Genomic DNA, 26512 nt, shown 5'->3' on the forward strand with positions numbered 1-26512 from the left:
TAGACAGGAAATAGACAGGAAGATACAGAAGGCACCAAAACTTTTTTTTTTTTTTTTTTTTTTTTTTTAAATTTTTTTTTTTTTTTTTAAGAGTAGATGTGCAAATGTGGGATGAGAAAGAGGAAATAAGGTGAAGAGGGGGAAGGGGGCCTGTAGGAACTGTAGAAAGTGGGGGAAGATGATGGGGACAGAAAAAAAACAGCACAGAAGAAAGAGGACCAGAGATGGGAAAGGGACAATATCACCAGTAGCAAAACAAGTTCAAAATGTCGCACAGGCCTATATCCTTGTTCCTTGTGAATATCCTAACAATCAGCGGTCCTTGCAGCATTTTACTTATTTCCCCATAGACTATGAAAATGAAAAATACTCCATGTCTCGAGATGGAACTGTTTTCTGTAATCCCTCCTCTTGCTTCAGTATGAGAGCAGCATACCACTCCACAATGATTTACCTTCCCGTCATTTTTATTGAGATCTGACATTTTCTTTGGATATGTGAACGTATATATCCTTCCTTATTTGCTCTACAGAGGGAATTGAGATGTATAGCGAGCAAGCTGGATTAAATAGTTAAGCACAGGAATGTTTCACTCTTCATTTCTGTCAGAGAAGAAAGAGGATGAGAAAATTCTTCCTGAAATGAATGGAGCAATTCACACCTTTTAGAGCTGTTGTTTCAAGTTACATATATGCCTGAAGCCACATTCATCCCCATCTTGTATTCTCACTCACTTCAGTATATCTGACTTTGATGAATACAACATTTCACACTCATCTGAAAAGTCTTCTGTTTAAGGGTCAATTTCTTCTAAGTGCTGCATAATCCCCCTGGTTACCTAATTGCCTTGAAATCTGGTATGGTTACCACAGGTGGCCAGTAGAATTATTAGTCTAAATTAGAGGTCACTTGAGTCATGAATTCCCAAGAGAGAGCTTTTTCTTAAAAAACCCCAGCATTCCTTAACATTGACCAATGGTCCCAATGTTTCCTTTGTGAACACATCTAGAATAAAACTGTGACCAAAGACTCTCAGTTGCTCAATTTTTTACTCTAGCAAATGAAAGCCATCAAGCGTCTCCTTGGTATTCAGAGTTCAGATGCTTTCAAAAATTTCAGCTCCACACGTGAATTAAATGCTCAAGACTTCAGCAAGTCATTGACCCTGTGAGTAGGTCTGAACACCTCCTTCTATTCCTGTACAAAGCCTGGAAAACCCTTTTTCTTAAGATGATGAAGTAAAGAATCCTCCTTTTTGCACTTACTGAATGCTCAGAAGTTAGAAATTAATTGCACGTAGTCCATTTTGAAAAATAAGAAAAAATTGAAAAGAAAAGGTGAAACATAGCTCCAGAAACAGTTCAGAAAGGATAAGGGCAAGGGGGACAGGGTAGATAGATCAATGGAAATATGCTCTAGGCTCTGGTGGAACCATGGTTTATTAGGATTATAACAGCACCAAAGGCTTAAAAATATGCTTATATCTACTGTGTAACAGTGCTATATGTAAGCAACTGCAGAGTACCAAGTATCTGCTATACATGCTGCTTAAACACTAACAGGTATTTAGTGGAACAGGAAGAGTGTATAGACGGAAAATGGCAGCAGGAGAAGTTTGGGGAAAAAAGGAGTGGCTCATCTTTACAAAAGTACTGTACTTCACACAACTGTACTTCATTTGCTAGACTGAGAAAATCTATGTCTAAGAATATTTCTTCTAAGCTGATCCAGCTCATAGCTCCACAAATTAATTTTAAGGTGGACAGCAGTGCACATACACTGAGTCTGCAGGTGGTTTTGTCCAAGTAATGCACCTTAGGGTTATATTCTCCATGTGCTGGAAGCTGTAATACCATCAAGCAATCAGTGAATAAATTAAGGTATTTTTCAGTGAAATTCTATCATTACTATTTTGTCATTTCCCTTCATTTCTCAAGGGCTGACATTTTTCAGCACTGAGAAACTATCCATTTAATTCTCTAAGTAACTTCAAAAAAAACCACATATAATTTTACAAAAAACTGTGCATTAGTGAATTAAAACAAAGTTACCATGGAATGTGTGTGGGAACACATTCAACTTTCATTAGAACACCAAAGGTGTTTGTTATATCTGTGTTTTATAACTGATTGCCAGACGAATTCACAATAATATGACATAATAGAATACTTTAGAAATGTCTACTCCAAAAGTAGACATTTACATACTTGCACATAATATGCAGAAATTCAGCCTAAATTATAATAATAAAACAGAACACAAACTATGAGAAAAAATACATAAAGCAGTAATTAGAAGAGCAATAATATAATTTGATTAACTAATAGCTACAGATAAAAAACAAATTGTAATTTTGGCAATTCAAAGAACAGCTATTCCTTGAACTTCAGCTTCTTGTTCAGGCATAGGAAAAAAAATGACAACATCCAAAATTAACCAGAAGCCATGAGCTATGAAGTAACTGATTGATGTATGGCAAAATAGCCTTCTCATAAGGTACCAGGGTAGGTCACACAAATGCCATACTACATGAAGTCAAAGTATTAAGTCAACATGAACCAACTTTGAAACTAAAATTATGCATCAAGAATGTAAGAGCTCAAACCTAGGTCAGAAGATAAATTATGGCCTTTTAGGAGCTCAAAACTTACAGCAAGAGTGGCCTTGTTCTGCACTATCACAATCCATTTCTTATAGGAAGGTAAAAGAAGCATTCCAGAAGTTAATCAAGGACAGTTCCACCATAATCAATCAAAACTGCAAAGTCACCTGTTACTTTGTTTTTTCACCAGGGGCAGGACATCTGAAAATGGACAGGGAAGACAGAGACAAAAGTACAAGTGCAACTGGAAGAGGTAAAACAACTCTCTACACTCTTTAATGACTCATGATTCTGGTTCCCAATATCCAAAAAATGTGTGGGGTTAAGAGTGGGAGGTGTGGATGTGCTACTGAAACTCTTTTTCTTGAATGTTATGAAAAGGGGAGACATCTGATTTAATGCTTCTAACCCCCCTCTCCCCCCCACTAAAATTGCCTCAGTGATAACTGTTACACATTTCTTGACAAAGACTAATACTGGCCAAGTGTCAACATGATAGTAGAATTTTCTTGAATAATTAACCACCTCTTGTGCTCGTCCCCAGAAGTATGAGGTGCTGACAAAACCATCTTTGTGAAGGTTTACATAGATTATTCTTTCATTACATAAATTCATCATCCTCTCCACTGAACAGAAGAGCAGTCCACAGATATAAGGACTTCTCAAACAGAATGAGGAAGAAAATGAAGCTATTTTAACCTTTCAAATAAAATTTTTTTGAGTTTTCTCTTTTTAAAAAATTAAGTATTTAGTAGGATGATTCCCAAACAGAAAACTAAACACATATCCTTCCGATTTTAAAAGGAATGGCCCAGGGAGAATCTGTGGCACAGAGTACCATGATACAGAATCAGCAGTAAGGGAGTAGCAGAAAGTAGAACTTTCCTGGATACAGAAACACTCATTGAAAACTTTAAAATCCCATAGCAAAAGCAAATGGTGCTCCAAGCATTTTTTCCAGGTGCTATATTCATCCAGGGAAGTAGAAAGCACTGGTTTCACTAAAATTAATGTTAAAAAGAAGTTAAAATGGCTTCTTAAAACTTAAATCTGTGGTCTGTCTTCTTTAGTTCACACTATAGTCTGTATGCAAAAGGCAGACTATTTAACAACAGTAAGCTATTGCAATACTTTTAATAAAAACTAGAGTATCTCAAAAGAGTAAAATAAAATTTTCACATGATGAGGGTTTTTTTTACATCACTATCTGCATTAACAGATTAAATGTAGATTCTTTCCTTTTAATTAACTTACCGGGTTGATAATATATCAATAAGTTCTTTTCTGTTCTGGACTCTGAGTGTATTAGTTTTGTATCTGGAATCTTTACTAACTTCAGGCAAATTCAGGATCTAAGTAAAAATAAAGCTAAGTAAGAAATGTGCTTGACAAGCAGATATATATATATATTTATAGCTAACAAAATAATTACTGATTTAAAAAATCACTGATTTCCAATAATCACTACTTATCAATCATTCAATATAAAAAATAAAAAATTAAATATTACTCCTTTTTGTAAAAAGCCTCCTGGTTAATGTTACATAACAAGTAAAGGAAAAAGAGAGAAATCAGACTGAAGATCCAAATCTTAGCTAACAGCTTTCAGGATTAGCCAGGACAAATTCTTACCACAGAACACTAAAAAAGTAAGTTATTAACATGGAAATGGATAGATCTGTGGGATTATCCTGAACAAACTTATATGTTACAGAATAAGAAATATGTTTGTATTTCATACACTAGATATAGAAAAGATATGTCTAAGATTATTTCTTTCCACTTCAGTAATCTCGGGAAAAAAAAAAAAAATTCTATTGAAACACCATTGGTCTTCTTTAGTTTTTTTTTTTTTCCCAAAAGAATTAATAAAGAAAAGTGGTGGTATAGCCTCTAAAAGGAGAAATATATCTCTGATGTGTAACTGCCACATTGGAATTTTAAACAACATGTGAAGACAATGTGTATTATACTATAAAGGGAATTAAATATGCAGAATGAATCTTAGAATTTTGTACAGGCATTCATTAGAAAAAGCAGCTGTGTGGAAAATCAGTATCATTTACCGACTTGTGCCACAATGGCTTTCTATAGAACATATATAAACATAATTAAATGTGATTTCTAAAAAGACACCAATTACATCAGCTTCAGAAAAAAGGCAGCATAGAATCTTATAAAGAAAGAGACTGTCACATATTCTTCATTTATTTTTACTCACTAACACACAAAAGCTCAATTTTTCTTATGATGAGTCTTATAATCACTCTAAACATGCTAGATTTTTTAATAGGTCCATTTGTAAGAGGGCTTACAAAAAAATACAGTGTCTCAAACCTGAAGTTCCTATAGCTCATCATTCTATCTCTGCCTGTGGTCTGATGGTTCAGAAGTGTTCAACAACAGGGCCACTACATACAACATTTCCTTAATATTCATCCAAGCTCCAGTCCTCTTTTGATTAGGATATTTCTGAGTTGAAGGTGTTTTCTATATATTTAGCAATCATAAATGGATTTATGTTTTATTAACATGTTCAGTCACTCCTTGAATCCATATGCCTGTACTATCACATGAAAGTGATACATAAGTTGGTATCAGTCTCTCTGATATTTGCTTCAAACATAACATTCTACTAATTCCTCTGACACTGGTTTAGACCAAGGCCACAATCATTTAATGCCTCCTGACTTTGCCAGAGTGAATAAGGATACTGCTTCCTTTACAGGTGAATTGCTGTTGATGATATAAAACCATTAGCAAAAGAGACATTCTTTCAACAGATATTTAAAGATATTAAAAATAGACAGTCATCTTTGACATAATTCTCACCTGGAGTGACAAAATTAAGCATGGAAACAAGGTATCTGTTAGTTATGCTAGAACAATGGTGATGATACAAAGCTTTTCTGCAGATTGTTATTTGCAAGGTAACATGAAACATCAATCTAGCAACTTCCATCAATACTTAATTCACAGCATATTTTCTTTTCCTTCTGCATTTATATAACCTAGTTTATGGAAATCAAATTATATCATAATTTAGCATTAGAAAATAGCTAAATTTTTCTATTTGGAAGTTTTTCAATACTACTGGTACCCCTTAAAATTATTTCCTTTTTTTAATACTGATATTTTGGACTTAAAAATCACTGCTTTGGAAAAAAAATCCTGTAAAGTTGTTCAAAATAGATTATAGCAAATACTTATGTGAGCTTAAAAAAACAAGAAATTAATCAGAAAGCTATGGTTCCATCTGATGAGTTACAAGAAAAATGATCATATGGAGTTGCTCACTCCACTGTTTTAATTAATGTTACTGATTTCAGCTTTAACTTAATGTCCATCTGGTGTAAAGCTTCAGGTCTGTATATGTTCTCAATTTTTTGTGACTAGCAAATGCACACTTGAGAAGTTATTCATTAATGTACCATTCATCTTTTTGCATCATGTTGCCAATGTTATTTTCTTTATTTCACTATGAACATTTGCAATGAAAATAATGTTCTTTATTTGAGGCCTTGTTCAAGTTCTACATGCTTGCTCAGAGCTTACACTGTCTGTGTTTTGTCCTGCAACATTAGCAAATCTGTTTGTACTCTCCCTTGCTGTACACAGACCTTCAGTCTTCTGAAGACTCTCACTCAGTGCTCTTAAAAAGACCAAATCAGCCACAGGTCAGGATGTGCTGTTGTAACACTTGACCACAATGAAATGCATTTCAGCCAGCAGTGTTACAAAGTTTTTCTGCAATTACCCAAGTCCTCAAACAAGCTACAGTTAGTTGTCATTGATTTTGAAAATATCACAGTGAATTATTCCAGATTTTTCTTTCTACTTGCCTGAAAAGATAGAGTTGAAGCAGAATGTTTGCAATTGTTTACAGCTTGAGCCAGCTGTTACATCTCTAGAGTATGTGTCTTCAGGGCAACGACTTCCATACAGACTTTATTTTCAGCACCAACTCAGCTCAGAAGGATTCTCTAATAGTAATTCCAATGTTTGAATTAGTTGTCTCTGTATTTACTAAAGTTCACTAGAGTGTTGCAGGTCTTCCTGTAATAAAGTTCTTTACTGGCTTCCCCTCTTCATAGTGTTTTAAGCGCAAATCACCTCTGACTTAGCACAGAGCATATCTCTAATGGGTATTCATTCCAGCATTCCACTCACTTCCTCATAATTTCATTTCTGGACAATGCAAGAGCCCAAATCCATACCTACAATATCCCGATAAGGGTAAAAAGCTTTTTTTTTAAGCAACAAATATGGTAACTGGTGTATAGAGAAATCTAACAATTACTCAAAACTTTAACTATTTTTTCTGCTTTTTAAATACCTTTGAAATATAAGAAATCATCATTTTTCCATGCTCTGTACCTCTTATTTTCAATTGTGGGAACACCAGAACACATTTATACAGATTAAAAAAAAAAAAAAAACAACAAAATCAGCCTGCAGACAAGGGCTCATGTTCATCTCACTTAATATTTATCCTATACATTGTGGGGTAACACAAACCATTAAAATCTTGCTTCATCTTCTGGGGCTCAATTCACTCCTTAAGGATTACAGAGAGAATATGTAGCAGCAAGGCACACCATAGTTCTTTCAGCTGCACCCTAAAGTCAGGTAAAGTGCATGGTCTAAAGATTTAATGCCTGCTTGCTGATATCAAGATGTCAGAACCTACTGAGATGAAGATTCAGCTCTCTCTTACTCAAGGATGGCAGCATGACAAGCATTTGCCACACAATTCTTCACTTTAGATGATAAAGCTCCAAAAAGACATTTACAGCTATGTCCTGGGACACTCTGGAAAGATTTCCTTTATGAGTTAACGAGCTTTGAAAAAACTGAGTTTGGCAGGTAGACACTTATTCAGCTATTAGTCTTCATTCATATTAAGATAATGATGACTGTATTGGTGAGACACCTTTATGAAGAAGACCCACTGAGCAAATTTTGAAGAGGTTAAGAGCCAATTCAAGTAAGTGAAACCGGAACCCCTCCTCATAGCGAGGTGATGATACATACCCCAAACTAAAAGAGAATCAAAAGAGCCCTGTCCTCTTACTACATATTCCAGTTATTAGTGGTGAACTTCCACAGAAATGTGAAATATTTCTATTTCTCCATGAACAAATACTTCTCCATGAACAAATGGAGGGAAATAATGCTCAATTTCCTGAGTGTCATTAATTTATGTTAAGTATCCAAGTTCCTAGAGAAAAAACACAGTGGCCAAAATAGCTAGAACTGTCATTTTCAAAAATGTTGTCAAATGCTATATGCAAAAATTTACTTATTCCATCTTGCATGTTACTTTTATTTGGAAAGTTGATACATTTTACTTAGAACATTTTTTTTTAAGATTGTACTTCAATATCCTATTTCTTCACCACTCCAAAATCAGCCCAGAGTCCTGTAACATTTCTATTCTAAGTCCACAAGTTTGTCAGTGACCACAGATCAGCCATGGTAAATGCTCATCAAAAGGACAATGTGCTTGGGTACTGGTTCAAGGGGCAGAACAACAACCCATCCTCTAACTTTGCCTTGTTACTTCTTGATCATGTATTTTATGAGAAATAGTATCACATTTCTTCCTGAAAAAGGTGCCAGTGTGACTTATGTGACATTCACCATTCCAAAACTGGAAAGTTGTTAGGTTGTTCATTTTTTTGTTGTTGTTTTTTAGTTGATCAGATGTGCACAGACCTCAAAAGGGACTCTGTACCTACAAGTTTTAGAACAGGTGTGTTCTGAATTCAGGGCCAAAATACAGACCCCACATCAGTCCCTTAGATGATCACCCAGAGCTGCAGGGTTAGAATTTATACTCACCACTTATTTCCATTAAAAAAAAAAAAAAAAAAAAAAAAAAAAAAAAAAAAAAAAAAAAAAGAGAGAGAGAGCTCAAAGAAGAATCAGCATCTTAATTTTCCTATTGAGAATGGAGACTATTACATATTTCTGTACTCTTGCCTAACACACCTCGCACACAGTGACAAACTGACGATCATTTCCAGCTCCCACCACGATGTAGCCATCCTTAGTCTTAAAAGCCTGGAAGAACAAAGACAGGTGATAAGATACAACTAAACTATAAAATATTAGCACAGCTTCAAAGTGAAACTTTGTAAATAATGTTCAAATTACTTCCTTAAACATTTTCATTCAGACCCAATCTCTTGTTCTGTCAAAGTGGCTCAAAGTCATCTATCCACAAAGATGGATGAGGCCCTTTTTGAAATTCTTTTTCTAGAGTTGAGAAGTTATCTTGGCTAACAGTTTACTTGCTAAATATGTGTCATGAGCCACCCTAAAATTTAACTTGTCCCACATTCACAGGACTGAGAAAGATCACCATGATAATGCTTACTTGCCAGGAGGTATTTATTTGGTTTCTCTCTTAGCCTGAATCAGAGCAGACAGATGCACTGATGTCACAGATCCTGACCAAGCACACAAAAAAATAATTGCCAAATAGCAACTACAAATTAGAAACTCGCATGGGAATGAAAGGGATAGACTGCATCTTTACAGCTCTTCAGCTGGAGATAAGGCTACCTCCTTGGTCAGTGGTCTTAATATAGAGCTCATGGAGGAAATGGGACTTCTTTTCCAACTTTAAAGATGCAATTTTTACTTTTGACTTCATTACAGTGGCCTTACTGGCATATTTCATGGTGAACACAACATTGAACTGGGTAGGAAATAACAGCTTTCATTTCAGTCTAAACCATCTCACTTAGATTGTCACTGGAAAAAAGAAAATCTGTAATTGGCAACATCCTCGATTTTTACCACTGTGTTAGGGCATCTTCTAAAATCGGATATGCAATTCCTCTTTTCTCCACACCTCTGTCTCATACAAAGGTGTATAATGGCCATTTCAGTCATACATAGTACCAGTCCAATTTTTGCAAACATTTGGAAAAAATTCTTTCACCAATTATTTGACTTCAATGTAAGAGGCCAGCATAGGCTGGTGCAGTAATAGTGGCAACGTCTTGCAATCCTTTCTTGCAGAGAGCAAAATTAATCTTCTGTTTTCAGAAACCCTTTTTTCCCTTTTTTTTAATGAGTTATCATGTCCTCATGTAAAGGTGTGAATTTTCACAATAAATTTTGGTAAAATAACACACAGATACAGTCCTGGGATGGAAACACTTTAATAATCAAAATTTTTCTCATGCTACTTCTTCTTCACAGAGAACGATATTCTATCTCAACTTGCAATCTTTCATATAGACACAAATACATTCACTAAGACTCTTTTATCATCTGGCATAGTCAAAGTTTTAAAATTGTGTCCTCTGACATGCAGGTAACTGTACATCATAGTTAAAATATAACCCGTTTGCTCTTTCTTTGTTTCATTTCATGGTAAATAGTATTGTCTAGTTATAAGGTTTAGCAATTTGTTTTTCACAAATTTAATTAAGACAGCAAGAAAAGATAAAATTCAGCAAACAATTAGTCCCAAGCATGCAAGAAAGTACCACTGACCTGGACCCAATACAGCAAAAGTTTAGCAAGATACAGAATATAAAAGTACTACATATTCACACCGAAAACAGCAGTAAGCACAGAAAAATATTGGAGAAAATAATACCAAAAAGATTTGCATGGGAACACATGAACATTTCTTAGCTAAATATATTCATAAAGACTTCTCTCTAAAAAAATAATGGCATAGCCTGGTAAAAGAATATGTAAGACTCTTCCTCCCAGTAAATGGTGTTTAGTGGGAATAATTATGAATTAAAACTGTCAATATAAACTTACAGGTAAAATCTGTTTTATGAACACCCTGCCCAAATCTTGATTTGTCTTTGCTGATGTTCAGAGTTCTAAAACCAGCCTCATGCAAGTTACACAAATTATGGGTCAAACACTGTATGTATCAGTGTGCATATAGAACACAGTATAATTTTTATTGGTGCAACCACCTACTATTTCCTGTAAACAGAAGTCAGAATTCTTTTCTACATTCTTTTAAACTTCTAGTCTGGATGCCTGCTATAGTTTACAAAGCCTACAGTATATGTCACATGTACAGATCCCCCTCCTCAGCACTTCAAAAATGAATTTATATTGGTAGTATGAGCAAATCTTGGAGAGTTTATAATTTTTTTAGGAATATTTGTTGAGACACACATCTCTGTAAGAAGGCTGCAATCACACAATAGCTGCATACCACTATGAAACATGCATCTGTACCCACTGGCTGCCCATGAAGCAGCGGAAGTAATTCTAAATTTAAGGGCCTGGTTATTAGCATGTGTGCTTGAGTTGCTCTGTGGAATGTGTGGGAAAACTGTTTATTCTTAATTGCACTGTATGTCTAAAAAGCTAAAATAACAATCATGTCATCCTTACACAACAAAAATGGTATCATAATAAATGCAGCAGTGTCTTTTTCCAGGAAGCTTAACTCAAATGTCTTCAGCTGCTATTTTAAGCTTCCTATTACAAAACAGCTGATTATTTGCCAGTCATTGCTGCTGATAAAGCAGAAACTTCCAAATGTTACTAGCACAATATTGATGCCAACATTTAAGGGTGACAATGGTTTTATTCATCACCATAAAAGTACACACACTACAGGTTACCACACGTTACTGTCTAGTCACAGAAAGCTTCACAATCTTATTATACAAAGGAGAGTAAGGGCGAAGTGCAGACAGATTTTAATGAGATTTTGTTTTGATAAACTGCTGTCCATCACATTGAATCATTTCACATTAGCACAATAAAAGGCACTACACACACAAGGCAAAAGTCTTTTTTTCTGAAGAATGAGGCCTTCTGATAAGATTCTTCAGAGTACAATCATGAGTTAACCCGCTACTCCCATTAGGTATCCTGAGCCATAGCACATCATTTAGTGAAGACAAGAAACAAATATCAAGCAAAAAATTATTTGACATCTTATTCATGGAAAAGGCAGAGAAAGATTGTGAGCGCTTAAAGGTGTGGTGTAGCTTTTTCAGTGTGGTGCAAAAACTTGAGGGTTTCCAAGAAAATAACCTGTAAATTCCCACTGAATATCTAGTACATGACATCAACACATGCATGTTCAAAGGCAGATCTCAAGGACCAGTGTGCAGGCATCACCACCTCACCCTGTCAAATGGATGTTATTAAGACTCAGCACTTTTCCAACTTTGATCTTAGAACACAGTATATACCCGAGATACTTTGTGTATTAAAATACTTATAACTCCCTAAAGACATGGCATATAAACTCTATCTACCTTCAGGAATGTTTTACGTGGTTTACAAGTATTCTCCAAATCCAAATATGTTACACAGACTACACAATAAAGATGCAGGCCAAACTTAACCTAAGTTATTCCCAGAGGAAGCAAAGACTTGCTGAGATAATGAGACCAAAAGAGCCCTTTTTTTCCACTGCTCAAAGTCAACAGCCTTTCAAAAATTGCCAGCTTTGAAGGCATTAGTGAAAGACCATTAATGTTTTTATTTATTGCTTGCTTTATGAATTTTAAATCTATATGTTCTATAGCAATCATCAATCATGCACAAACATCTTTGCATGTTTCAATTTGCTTGTTGATTCCAATTCCACAAAAAAACCCCCTTGAAACCTTGAAAATATAAGGGACTAGTCAAAAGAAATGGCAATTCCAATAAAATTATCAGATGTTCTCAGTATTTGAGTCCAGAACACAGAAATCAAAACAACTAGAACATTGGCAATTGTGTATGGTAATGGTCAACTCTCCTTCATCAGGTATTTATACATATTCATAAGATCTCCTTGAGCCTCCTCTCTGACCCTTTAGTCTAAACAGTCCCTCCTCCTATGAAAGATGCTTCAAGCCCTTAATTATTGACCTGATTCAGTGTGAGCATGTTCTTGTCCCAAAAACCCCAGAATTAGACCCCATTGTGGACCCATAACTGGATTGAGTAGTTATTCATCCTCAGAGTTTGTAAGTAGAGTGAAGGATCACCTCTTTTGACTTGTTTTTCTTTTCCTCCTAATTTTCCTCCTAATATAGATCAGAACACTCTTTATCACAGGGACACATTGCTGGCTCATGTTCCATTTTTTGTTCACCAAGACCGCCAGGTCTTCCTGTACAAAGCTACTTTCCAGCAGGTCAGCCTCAGTCTGTACTGATGCATGGGATTATTTCCTATCATATGCAGGACTTCATACTTCTCTTTGTTGAATTCCATTAAGTTCTTAATGGCTTGACCCTCCAGGGTGTCACAGTCCCTCTGAATGGCAGCACAACCACATTCTTGGTGGTATGTATCTTGGTGGATTTTGTATCAACCACTCTTCTCCATTTTGTACATTCCACAGATTTTGGAGGCCAAACAATACTTGGAGAGACCAACAGAATGAAACATTGGCTTTTCCAAATTGTAGGATTATTCCATATTTAGGAGAGGTTAAAAGGACATGTTAATTATCTGGAAAAGTAATTATTTTCATTACCAGTTACCATATTGGCCTGTTTACTGATAATGGCTGTCATTGGTTGAAATATTGGAAAGTTTTGAGACGTCTCCTTAGTAGAACATTTGTACTACATCAGATATGGTAAAAATTATATATTAATCATATTTATGAGTTTTCTTATCTCATGTTCCAGTCTGAATAACAATTAGGATCTCTAGAGATACTTAAAATTCCTTTTCATTGGGAATACCTGATGTTAGATACCCTTGGATTTGAAGTATCTTTCAAGACAGTACTGCCTTTTGATTCATAAACTTAAATAGTAGCATCCCCTAAAAGCATCCAACAATGAATCATGAGGGGAACAACTGAAGATTTTGGGACAGTCAGTACGTATTGGCAACTTCTGGAACAGGATTTAAAGGGATTTAAATTTTTGCATGCATTCTAACTGCTCATGGTCTTATGGAGCAAGAGGCTGATTGCTTCAACTGGCATTATCAAACAGCTTCCTTAAGATATTGGAATGATGGTATCCTTGTATAAAGGATAAATACTAGATACAGCATTTCTGTAAGTTACATGTTGGTCAGCACAACAGGCAGCCCTCTCTAAAGGCATTACAGCAGAACACTCCTCTGAGCTCCCTCCCAGGGCTGACACAGGAGCAAGCAGCTTCATGTGGAGGCTGAATGAAACTTTGGGACCAGCTGGGATCAGTGCAGAACAAAGACACCTTCTTGTGAAGTCTTAAATATAACACCAGGAAAAGCCAAGCCAGTATTTTCAAACAAAGCTTTGAAATATATCATTAACAATTTTTTGAGATTGATTTCCAAGTGTCACTCCTTCCTTTCCTCTCCGTTTTCTCATTTACAGAATCAGTGAGACATTAGCTGACCATACCCAGGTCTTTCTTTACAAGCTTGAAGTACTTCCCTGGTATTAATGGTATAATTATCAATTCAATGTAAAGGTCATTTAAGGACAAACATTATCTAGTCTTAATGCAGATTAAAGGCTACAGTTAAGAAGGTGATGTATTCAGGATTTGACTGACCTGTAGAGGCTACCTTGTCCTTACAACCAAATGTATCTGCAGTATATATGGATTTTTCTCTCTCCAAACTGACCTAATGAACTTCAGTGTAGGAGATTCTCAATTTTGTTTCAGATCCAGAATCACTACATTCCTTCCAGATGGAATAAACTTCACACATAATTTCTCTACCTTTACACATTAATTTGAATAAAACATCAGCTGTGCCACAGAGCCATGGAGGAGTCACATTCTTTTTTTCTTTCAAGGGAACGGCACAATCCTTTCATAACAACTTAATATTTAATTACTGTAACAAATGGGAACAAGACCAAGCAGTTTGGTCAGTGGTAGTTCGAAGCAATACATATAAACCATAAAGACCACACACTTTGAAACTATTTGCCTACTTTGCACTCTCTTCCAGTGAAAGCAAACATTAAAAATAAAAAAATGTAAATTTCATGGACTGGATTAATGAACACTGAATGTTCTCGCCAAGCAAACTAAAGAAGGGCATTCCACACAAAGATTTCACTTTTCCTCTCTGATCTTTTCACCTACACTACTTGCCTCTTGCTTCCCTGCCATGCTGCAGGACATGCTACCTTGCAACTTCACCGCTACATCAGTCTACCAGACAGATTAGCATTAACAATATCTGCAAAAATTCTCTTGCCAAAAAAAAAAAGTTTGACTGGATGCCATGAGCTTCTAGGAAAGGCGTTTATGGCAAGAGTGGGAATGATTACTTTGGTCCCTGAGATGAGGCAGAACACCAGCACTGATGTCAAGGAAGGCACACCATACACTACCAGCCAGGGATACAATTGGCTTCTACAGAACTTACAACTCATTAGACAATTTCCCTGATCAGCCTTCAAGTTCTATATATGTGTGAATCCAGGAAAAAATGATGTTGTCTAACTGATACACAAGCAAAGCTGAATAACCACTAAAAGTGCTCTGAATGCACCTTCCTGAAAGGGGCAGCAAAGTTTACACAAAATCACAGCATCAAACAGGGATATCTGTATTTGGCAATATAAAGTATTACTCTTAACATTCCTCCAGGAAACAGAACAGCTTAGAACTGTTCTCCAGACCATGTCATGGTTTTTATCCAGTTGTTGTCTGATATGAGAATTATAAGCTGCTGGAAACAGACTGAATCCAAGGCTTCTCCAATTCCATCTCCTGTCCTAAGAAACAGATTGGAGACAGGATCTCTCTCTCCTTCACTTTTTATCTGGCCATATAGTATTTCCACTGTTCATTTCCCAATTGACTAGATGCAACACATAGGTCTGTAATCTAAAAGTACCAGTTGGGCAAACTATTTACCAAACAGACTTTTACATTTGTTACTTCATATTCAATAATATTAGAATGTTAACTTTGGATTGCATACCCTCATACTTGCAGACAAGACGTTTCTCCAGAATATCTCAAAGAACATATGCTACCAAGAAAATGAAACCATTTACTTCATTTTCTAATGCAATATACATTTAGACTCACCACCCAAAAACACATTTAAAAACTCTTGGAAGAACAGTGAACAGCTTTAAAGTGGGAAACTTGTCATTTTCCCAAAATTCTAAAATTTTAAATACCTAAACTATACCTTAATTAAAAATAAATTATCTGGTACTGTAAACAGCCCTTTAAACTGTTTCTTGCTGTTGAAAAATATCAGGCACAGAATCACATTCTCCATTGCCACATTAGTTTTCCAGTAGTTTTTCAACAATGAAATTACACACACACAGACGCACACACAAAATAAATAAACTTTAATCACAGTATCACACTGGAGCCAGTGTAATTAATGTTGTGTCAGCATTTCCATTTAAGCCACTATTTTTGAGAGTTTATAGCACAGCCATAAAAATTCAGTTAGGTTGAAATTAAGCAAACAAGGTCTTATACAGCAAGCAACATTTAAGTATATATACAGACAGCAGCCAGTTACTACTTATATGGGAATTAAAATAGACGCTTACTGATTTTAAAGGGCACTGCAGAGCCAGTTTTTAAACAATATTTTTCTCAACATTTATAATGTCTCAAAAGCCTGAATCCAAGCTATGTTTCCTTGCTCTTTTTCTTTCTCACACAATAGTTCACACAATTTCTTCCAATTTTGGGATCGTAAGCATTGTATTTTTGTTTCACTTTTAAAGTAAAAGAATGCAATGAAAACATTTCTTTCGAAAAACAACACACATGACCACAGCTTGATCCTGATACAGGCCTCCAGGCATTAGTGATGCAGAAATGACAAGTAATCATAAGCTATAGCTGTCTGGAAAATCTGAGTATTCAAATACGAGGTTTTAAAAATGCTGTTTAGAATGTAATTCTAAGTGAGGTCTTACTTCTGTTTTTAGTAGAACTCATCAGAGCAGGATTTGTGTCACTATTTCTGTCCCTTCTCCCTCTCTACTCTTTGATATTAAGTGTTATGTGGTACAGTTTTCCAAAGGTGAGTTTTTAATACTGACTACCTATTGGTGACTTATACTGAGTCAGGGACCATACTGAATCCCGCAATCAGTCTGGCACTCCAAGCTGCAGATCACCCAGCATGCACATTATTTAAAGTTCTCAATGTATGCCAAAAATTCATTGCCAGGCCGTAATAACAGTGCTGGTAAGATTTAAGAATAAGAAAAAAAAAAAAAAAAAAAAAAAAAAAAAAAAAAAAAAAAAAAGTGGAACACATAATTATGTCTAAAAAAGGTCAGAACCCCACTTCCTCTTAATTTTCCTGTAAAGTTCTATTAGGATTCCTAAAACCTATAAAACTGAGACTTCTGTTTTCTCCAGTAGTTTTTCAACCATCTCTGTTATTCTGAAAAATATTGAAACTTATTATCACATTACTGGAATTAAAATTCTATCTCCCTAAAATTTAGCATTATTTAGCATTATTTAAATTTTTAAATTTTGAAAATCATTAAAATTAGAAACCAAAATATAATGCCTTTTGTCAACTTACTATTTTCCTGGTCAATATTTAACCATTTTCATTCTATTACCTAATTTGTCAAATTATGTACTGACAAAGAGCAGAGGAATTCTGTGTAGTGGTAGCTACTATATTGGTTTTTATCACAGATCTTCATATCTACAGCTTGAAAAGGACTTTTGCATAACAAACATAATTATCCTTTACAAAAGAACATGTTCTGAAGAATCAACACAGTATAAATGTGCTTCTATTATCACACTCTAAAATCCACATGCACCTTTGTACAAAATCTCCTTGCAACCCTTGTAGCCCCAAAATATGATGAACACAGGTATGCCAGTAAAACTGTGTGAAAAGAGAATGGGAGGATACAAAAGGAAAAGCTGAAAATTCCAGTTTTCAAAACTGATCACCCATTTTCCCCCTTCAGATTTGAAAGGAAAAAACAATTAAATTTTCACTCACAGGTACTCATGTTGTTCTTTAACAAACTCTTCACTCTCATGAATTACTACATTTATTTTGAGGTTTCATCTTGCCTTATGCTACCATAATATTTTGTTGTTGTTGTTCTGGATGGCTGAGGGGCAGTCTGTTTCTCATACATGACAGTATGAACACCTAAAGGACAATCCTGATTTAATCATGAGAGATTCATAGGAGTCTGAGTTTATTTAGGGCAGAATTCTGACTCTAAAGACCAGCCAGTACCACAGAGTTTCAATTTCTTGGCATGACCAGCAAATTTACTTTTACTGTCAATCTAAACCCTTACTTTTCACTTTCCTAAAGAAAAGCCCAGTTGTAAACCAAAGTGGTGAATTCAAAGGTTAAGGACTATATATACCTCTGCCAAAGACTGTGACATCAGGAAAAGTGTAAAATTACTGCATTTTTGCAACATATAATTGCTATAAACTATTTTAAGTTATGAAAGTGTTACATTTTATACAGCCAATATTGCACTCCTGTTACTTGTTATGTCCTCATTGCTGATTTTTATCAGCATCAGTCCTTGCTCTTGATTCCTTGCTCTTCCCTGTTGACTGGTTGTCAGGAAACTCAAGAATTCTTATTCAACTCAGATTTTTAAAGAGCCTTCTTTATAGCAGGACAGAACATTAACAGCATCAGTGCACCTCAATCAACTGACAAGTGAGTGTGATCACACACTGTTTCTGCTGGAGCCTTTAGCAAAAACCACCATTGTTTCACACATTTTCATAAAAGACAGTTTAGAGAAAGTAACCCAAAGCAAATATACAAAGCATAATGTCAAATTAGTTTAATTAATTAGTCACATGTAGCAAAATAAGCGTAACACTATCCAGCGACTGCAATCCAAACATCACAGTGCAGTCGCACTACAGTCGACATGCAAACAGCAAAGATCTCCTGTAAGAGAGAACATCTCATAAAGAACGAATCAGTCTTGTCACAGAAATGTTCCCAGCTGCTGAGGGCACAAGTGGATGCTATGGCCAAGGGATGGTGCCAGCAAGTCTGGAGCAGCAGCCTGGCACCTGACCTTCATCATGCTTTCGCCTCCCTCTTTGCTGCGTCGGGGAAGTCAAAGGGCTGGTCTCCTAATGATCCAGATGGCCTTCTGGTGACACTGGGGTTGGCATCAAATGGGCAGCAGCAAGCCCAGCACACAGACCTGCCATTGTACTGGGAAGGACTAAAATGGGCTGCTGGCAGAAGCTTGGACTGTTCTTGCATCTCTGATGACAGCCTGAAGTGCTGCCTGCCCACTGTTCCCTGGAGTTGACTATGAAATGACCTTTCACAAAAAAAAAAGTTCTTGTCCCTAGATTATATGAAGCTGATATCTGATTGCCTCACTTGGAGAGGGGGAAGAAGGAGCAAAGAAGGAGAAGAGGTGAGCGGATTTATAAGGGCACTCACTTTTCCTCCCCACAGTGGGCTGATGAAAGCATAGGGATGTTTTAGACCTTCCTTTTAACAGTATCAAAAAATAATACATAGAGAAGAGTAACAAAATACATTTAAATACTAATTAGTATTTATTAGTCTCTGTACTATTTAGCACAGAGACAGTTCCAGTAACAGCGGGATTCCGGTATATTTAATTTCCTTCCAATATACATTTCCTTTCATAGTTACAAAGCTTGTGCATTTTATCAGACATTGACAAAGCAGTGCTTTCAAGTGGGAAGTGGGCTGCTAGAGAAAATTATGCAGGGAGGCATACCAATTTTCACAACATCAAGTTATGTACTGAAGCATAAGATTTTGGAGACAAAGAATGTGTTTCTCCAGCTATTTGATCCATCTTTTTCTTTTCAAAATCTGCACAAGTTAAAACAAAATACACTGAGTAAGCAAACAAAGCAACCTTAAGCTGCCATAAAGAATGAAAAATCAACTAAAATGAGTGAGGCATATGGTTGTGCACTGTACCTCAGCTTCCAGAGGAAAATGAAGAACCTATAGAGTAAGATTTGTATTCTTTTCACAGAATGCAAAGAAAACTTTGGGTTTCAAATATATAAAACAAGAGGACAGTCTTCCCTCACAGAAGTTTAAAACCCACTAAAAATCCTTTTGAACTTAAAACCTAAGGAAACAGAATAAATAACGGGAAGTCCATGGTGGTATATGATTGCCTACCCTGAGCGTTTGGGCATTTCAAGGTTTAGACTTGACAGTTTCTGTTCCTTTATAAGAAATTCTGCAGAAGTATCAAGGCCAACTCAGAATAAGGATAACTTCCACTTCTAGTGGAAGGTGTTCCTGCCCATGGCAAGGAGGTAAGAACTTTAAGATCTTTAAGGTCCCTCCCAACTCAAGCCATTCTATGATTCTGTGATAACTGACCTCATAATTGTCCTGGTTTTCATCAGATTGCAGAATGTGAACTGAATGTGAACCCCAAGAATTTTCCTGAGTTTTCCAAGCTGCTACAAGTACTTGTAAAATGGGATGCAGAATGAATACTCTGCTAATAGTACCCAGGCTGGGACCTAGGGGTATTTCAATAATACCTATGCACCACAGCATACATCCCTCTGAAGACCAGTGCTCATCTCCTGCTTGGATGTTTCTGAAAACCTCCTGCTGCTAGTCTGCTAGTTGACATCAAGGATCATGATCTTGGACAACAATGAGAAGAGAATGAAGATTTCCACTGATCATTATTACATTTACACTGTTAAAATATCACCTACAAGAAACAGTTTGCAGAAAGACACATAGCTTCAGAGGGCACCACTATGTTTTCCCTTTCTCTTCAGTTAGCAGAATGTAAACTTAGACATCACAAGGAACGTGATGTTAAAACAAATGTCACAAATGTGTGTTAAAACAAGGATCACATATGAGGTGGTAGAAGGCACAGGCATGTCAGAAGAAGGAAAGCAAAAGCATTATTATGTACTTGGGATCATATTTGCTCCCATCTAGACTACAAAAGATGTAGTGAATACTAAAAGTGAGAGGACTGGAATATTTTTCTGGACAACATTCCAACCAAAACACCTCTTCACATAAGAAAGGGAAGGAAGGACATGGGATTTCTGGGATGAGAATTCTGCAAACCCTAAGAAGTTGTCAGTCATTCTACTAACTGCTCTGCAGACTGTGCTTTCCACACAATTGTCCACAGCCAGATGTCCAAGAGGGAGGTTTGGCAGGAAGGAATTTTGTGGATACAGACCAGCATCAACTTGAATAATGACAGACACAGGAGTTCCTAAATTTTATTAGGTACACAGAAATAAGCAAACATCTGATTCAAAAGTGATGTACTTATTCTAAAGCTGACAGCTGATTTAAGAGTTAAATATGGATATCGACCTTTTGGGTGAGAACTTGATTCCAAGTGCCTTTGTTGTCTAGAGTAGCATAGGGTTGTCAAGAATCAAACAGAAGCACAGGAAAAAGTGTCACAACTTCAGAGGAAAATGTGGCTCTAAACACAAATTTGGATAAAAAAGTTATGATAATGTTCAGGAGACCAGTTTGTTTTCCTGGCCCAGCTGGTATTTAGGTGGAAATAAAATACAAGCCCTAGAACTGCTTATTTTTTTAGTATGGACAGAGTCATAAACATCCTGTAGCCAGATTACAGGCACAAACCTACTCCTAATGAAATCCATTCCTGCTCCCTTCAGATATGTCAGAAACCTAGGTTGTTTCTAAAGTGAGCAGACACATAGGAACTTTATTGTCAATTAAATTGGTTGACCATGCTATTTTGCCTCAACTGGCCAAGTTATACCAACAGCATGTAATTATATACTGATAAGAACAAAAAAAGTTTCTGCTGACAGGTGTTCTCACATTTTGCTTTTTTTTCTGGAGGCAGGGTGGCTGAGAATTGCTGGTCCATTAAACAACTAAACTTAGTGACTTCACGTGTGAGGCAGAAATAAAATAAGCTGCTAGTAAATTTTAAAATAATAGAAAAGATCGGATCTTCAGATTACCTCTTTGTCAGACATTCTTCTCCCATACCGCCATTCAGCAGCCTTTTATCTGGATAATCTCAACTTGACTAACAGGCAAGTATTATCCTTTCTAGATGAAGGCTGGGCAAAATTGTGGCTTCAACAGAACTCTCACACTTCCTTTTAAAAAAACACATGTAATTTCAGAGAAATCAACATTTTTCAACTCCCTGGCTTTGAAGAAGTCACTGAAATACCTAATTACACACTATGGGCACCAGAAAAGTAACTGGCCAAAACCAAGCAACAGTAAAGCAGCAGTAAAGCATGACAGCAAGTTTAGGTATCAAAGGTGTACCCTTCATCATTATGTCCTCGTTATGCACAGGCACACAAAGCTCTTTACAAAGGTCTAAGAGTGTGTCCTCCACGCTGGAGAGGAAACCATGCCAGATCTGCAAGAAGATGCATAAGGATTCTGCAGCTACTCGTCATATGGGGCATCAACTGTCTCCATATCTACACAAGAGACCTAGAAAAATATGCTGCTGACTTCTAAAGGCAATGAGCTACTCTTGAAATGCTTTTCACTGCATATCATGCCCTGAATTATCTGCTCTTCCTAAAATAAGAGTTGCATTCATGCTAACAGATGGAAAACATCATCATCTAAACTTGGATCCATGCCTTGCTACTGGCTTTTACAAAATCCATTAACATGGTTTAATTAGTTAAGTTTAAAACATTTTTGTATAGTGGCCTGTGGATGACAAGTTTTCCCACATTACACTGCAGAAAAGATATGGTGATGTATCTTAGGGAAGTACCTGTAGAGCTTTATGTGCTCAGCCCAGTGCCAGCATAGGCACAGGACTCTGGTCTGATATGCATGTGGATTTACAAGTAGGCGCTTCATGGTAAAAGTAACTATGCCAAAAAAATACAAAACCAAACCACCGCCCCCAAAAAAACCAAAACAAAATCAACAGAGAGAGCAGCTGAGAAAGAGATTCCATAACACATAGGTCTGTCACAACAACAGAATAAAGAATACTCTAAGTGGAAAAGGTTGCATCAGAAAATCAGAGGGAAATCCCCAGCCCTGGAACTCAGAGACATTCTCATAGACAGAGTATCATATACCTGTGTCAGAGAATATTTGAAGAATCCAAGGATGGGCATTGAGATCAAAAAGAGGGCAGCTTCCCTTCAAAAAGAGACAATCCCTATCAACGTATCATTAAAGAGATTACAGAACTAGAAGAGAGAAGGAGCTACTGAACCCCAGACATGAAAATCCAACATTCAACAATTCTCTGAGGCAACATTTTAAAGATTGAACTGCACTGTGGGTCTACCATGATACTATCATTCTACACAGCTGCTCAGTGACGCACTATCATTCATATTCACAAAGCAGTTTTCTTTGTCCCTCTGTCTCCATACCTTTTTTTTCATGTGTAGATCTTTCTAGTGATATCCACAGTTATACTGATGAGCAAAAGGTTTATCATAGAACACTTCAGCTCTCTCATCTCATGGGCTGTAATTTTTTAGACTGTGAGTCAGGGCCCTTTCCATTTCACTGAAACACCTAAGAGACTAGTTTATCTGCAATGTGAATTTCCTATACCTTTAGTAATTTCTACTCAAGAGAAGATGTAAACTACCATTGAAAACTGACTAGAACTCCACCTGTTGCAAGAAAGCTACAGTATTTTAGGTTCTTGGCTCTTCAACTGTCAGCTCTAGTCCAGTGAATCCTTCCAAATTTGAAAGAAAGTAAAAAAGGGTACAAGTCACTTAAATACTGCTGTGGCTTTTTGCTACAGTGACAGAATTGAAATGACTCTGAGAAAACTACAACCAGTCCTCTCTCAAGTCAGCCTCACCTTGTCAGACACTAGCTTTTATGCTTGAACTGTTTGGCAGGTCACTTCTGGCTCTTGAAGTGCAGAAGGCCTTTCCCTGTCTTGACAGGAAATTGCTAATCTTTCCCTTTGGAATCCTTGAAGCAATGTCCTTAGGCTAAAATGTCAAGAGAAGATTCTATATTATTGTCTATTCTCCTCTCCATTTTGCATCCACAGTCTGATATCCCTTAAAGCAGTTGCTGCTACCCTCATTACAATTTCCGAGAACTGAGAGTAGAACTTTTTAAGAAAAGTAGAACAAAAATAGGAGTTCAATTAATTGTATATACTTCAAAAACTCTGTACTACTTTCATCATTCTGTGTTAACAGTAATATTAACTACTTCCTTCATCAGTTAAGTGTTTGGGTTGGTTTTTTTTAATTGAGCTTCTGCAGGATTATAGACATTATAACTGGCCACAAAAGTTTCAACATTCCTGAAATCCAAGTGTGACACTGGCTTTTCTTCACGATTTCTCATTTCCATTTTAACAAAATGTTATGTAGCAGAGTTCTAAGGATAACTTTTGGAAAAAAAAACCCTATTTATTAGGATTTGTTTTATTTCAATTGGCAAGAAAACATAAAGAAAACAACTACAACTGATTCAAAAGCCTATTCACTGAACAAAGTCAAGCATTAAAATAAAATCATTGTTCTGGTTTCAGCTGCTAAGAGCAATATAACTCATCATTCAGGATCAAACCACCAATGTCTACTCATAACAGGGTATGGTTATGTAAAATTAAGGCTGGCACTGCACTGTGCTCAGATACTTGAGGTTTGGATCCTTAACTATGAACTTCCTCCCTTTTATGATCTTAAGCCAGAGAACAATGGCTGTGTTTTAATCTTGCCTTTTGTAATTTTCTTGGTCTTTTCTTTCAAGTGTTTACATACAATGATACAACCCTGAGTGATGCCACAAAGTAACACATCATCCAAATCTAGCTGTTTACCACAGATACTATGATATCATTCAAGGCTGAACAAATAAATTTTTTTCCAGTAGAATGATAATGATTCATTACAAAGACGTGATTTTTTTTTTTTTGTCATTCACCCATGTCTGCATCAGAAGGCATGCTTATGATTAAAGGCTGTAATATTGTGATTCACCAAATTTATTCAAAATTATTTTCAAATGTAAAAAGAAAAAGATATCTGGAAAGAACCTTCAGCAGCATTACCAAGTCCCTTTGTTCTTCTTATATTTTAAAGACTACATGACTGGAATTCTGCACTAGATTCTCTTCAGTCATTGCAAACTGGCTTGACTTTACTATAGTCAACAAACAATAACAAGACATCATTTCATTAAATAAAATCAATTTGCACAAGCTAACTGTCTCCTTAATCTAATAATTTCTTTTTTATTACAACACTGGTCATGCAAAATATAAGTGCATAAAAAAGACAATTATGAAGATGACAAAGAAAGTTAAACTCATCTGTTACTAATGAAAAAGGCTATAATAAAATAATTATTTAGAACTTTACATTTTCCAGAGGAACTTGTACAAAATACTGGTCTTTATTGAGCAACATAGAAGGGGGACTTCTCTTGTTGATTGGGCAGGAAAATAAATCCTTCTTCAAGCATACCTCCTTTTCACCTCAGACAGTCTAAGTGACAGGCTTCTAAAAACATGTCATAAATAACATTATGTCATAAATGCTAACCTACTGTTCAAAATTACAAATATTTACCTGATGTTTCACCTTCCTATTAGATATATTGTATCTGATTCCCATTCTACACCAAATATAAGTACATTATGTAAGGATTTAAGCTTCCTCAATTCTGTCAATGCCACTCAATCTTACAGATTCAAAACTATGATGCTGGTGCAGTTCAAAGCATGCTCTCTCTGTCTATTATTATTCTTGATCATAAATTTTTAAAATAAAAGGCCAAATGTCCAACAGAGGAAACAGTAAAGAACAAATAGATTATTGCTGCACAGATCATATATGCTGCCTTTAAATATGTAATAATGCTGGAGGAATAGACGAAGGTATAAATTAATCCACACAAGTAAGCCCTACTGCATTTGCATTCTTCATGGAAAAACAGACTAATTTCACACTGCACCTTGCTTTCCAACACACAGAACACAGCAATACAGATTTGCTTTTCTTAATGTATAGTACCATTATTGTGCAATGCAGAATGCAATCTTTCTATTTCTTTAAGTAGCTATTTATGTAGGAAGCTAAACCTAGTGCTAAAATAAAGTGTTGCTCTCTACAGAAGTGTAATGTAAGGCCTTAAGAAAGATAAGGCCCCACAGATTTGTTGATCAGCTCCAGAGATACTTTATTTCCAGGATGGAAGATATCACTAGTCATAGAGTTTCATGTAATCTCACTATTAGGAACCTTCCTGGAAAAACAAACAAACAAACAAACAAACAAACAAACAAACAAACAAAAAATTTCAATCACCCTTTCAAGCTACATTAAACAAAAGATGTTTAAATAAGTGGTTGAGGAACAGCTATGCAAAAGAATTCTAATCTGACACAGCTTCTCTCATTTATTTCAGAATAAAATTTGTACAGTCTTTTTTTTTAAACAAGCACAACCAACAGTTTATGTGGCAATCCAAATTGGCAGAAAATCTCGAATTATTTATTTTTATTAAGATAAATGGAGCTACAAACCCTTGGTGATCAAGAAGACAAGAAAAATCTAGAGGAAAGCTAATTTCAAAATTCTTTTACAATCTGTTTCTGCTAATGTCTTTAGATTTTGTACAAGAATATACATCTGAATTAAAAGGAGATTTCCATAATTATTTCAAGACATTAGCCATATACCTAGAATGGTATTAATTAATTAAAGATCTCATTAGACTTAATGTTTCTTTCTTTAAAAAAAATATCATGTTCTTGTTTAGACTTTAAATCTCTCTTCCTTTGGGGTAGGCACCATTATCCATTTACAGGAGCCTCTCGCACTGCCACATTATAAACCAACAATACTGCTGAAAACACCCCTGATCACTTTGTTGTTTTCCTTTGTTTTTCCTTGTTTTGTTCTTCCTCAGAAGCTAAAGAAATTATCTATATCTCAACACTTTACTTCTATCAACAGCTTAAGAAACAAGTCCAAGACCTTC

At 35.9% G+C, this 26512-nt stretch overlaps 1 protein-coding gene across 8 annotated transcripts in view; it reads right to left on the bottom strand.

Moving 5' to 3' along the window:
- Positions 1–26512, bottom strand: part of SUGCT (succinyl-CoA:glutarate-CoA transferase) — a 317512-nt gene that overhangs the window by 193189 nt on the left and 97811 nt on the right. For all 8 annotated transcript variants that reach the window (XR_014589484.1, XR_014589485.1, XM_083856373.1 and 5 more), the window contains 2 exons: positions 8597–8668; positions 3857–3954 (listed from right to left, as the gene is read on the bottom strand). Coding sequence is in view for 6 of the 8 variants with exons in the window: in XM_083856373.1 (XP_083712499.1) it covers positions 3857–3954; positions 8597–8668 (170 nt within the window). In the remaining 2 variants the exon portion in view is untranslated. The remainder of the gene's footprint in view (positions 1–3856; positions 3955–8596; positions 8669–26512) is intronic.

Source organism: Zosterops lateralis, assembly GCF_965231275.1.
Source record: "Zosterops lateralis genome assembly, chromosome: 1".
Classification (NCBI taxonomy): Eukaryota; Metazoa; Chordata; class Aves; order Passeriformes; family Zosteropidae; genus Zosterops; species Zosterops lateralis.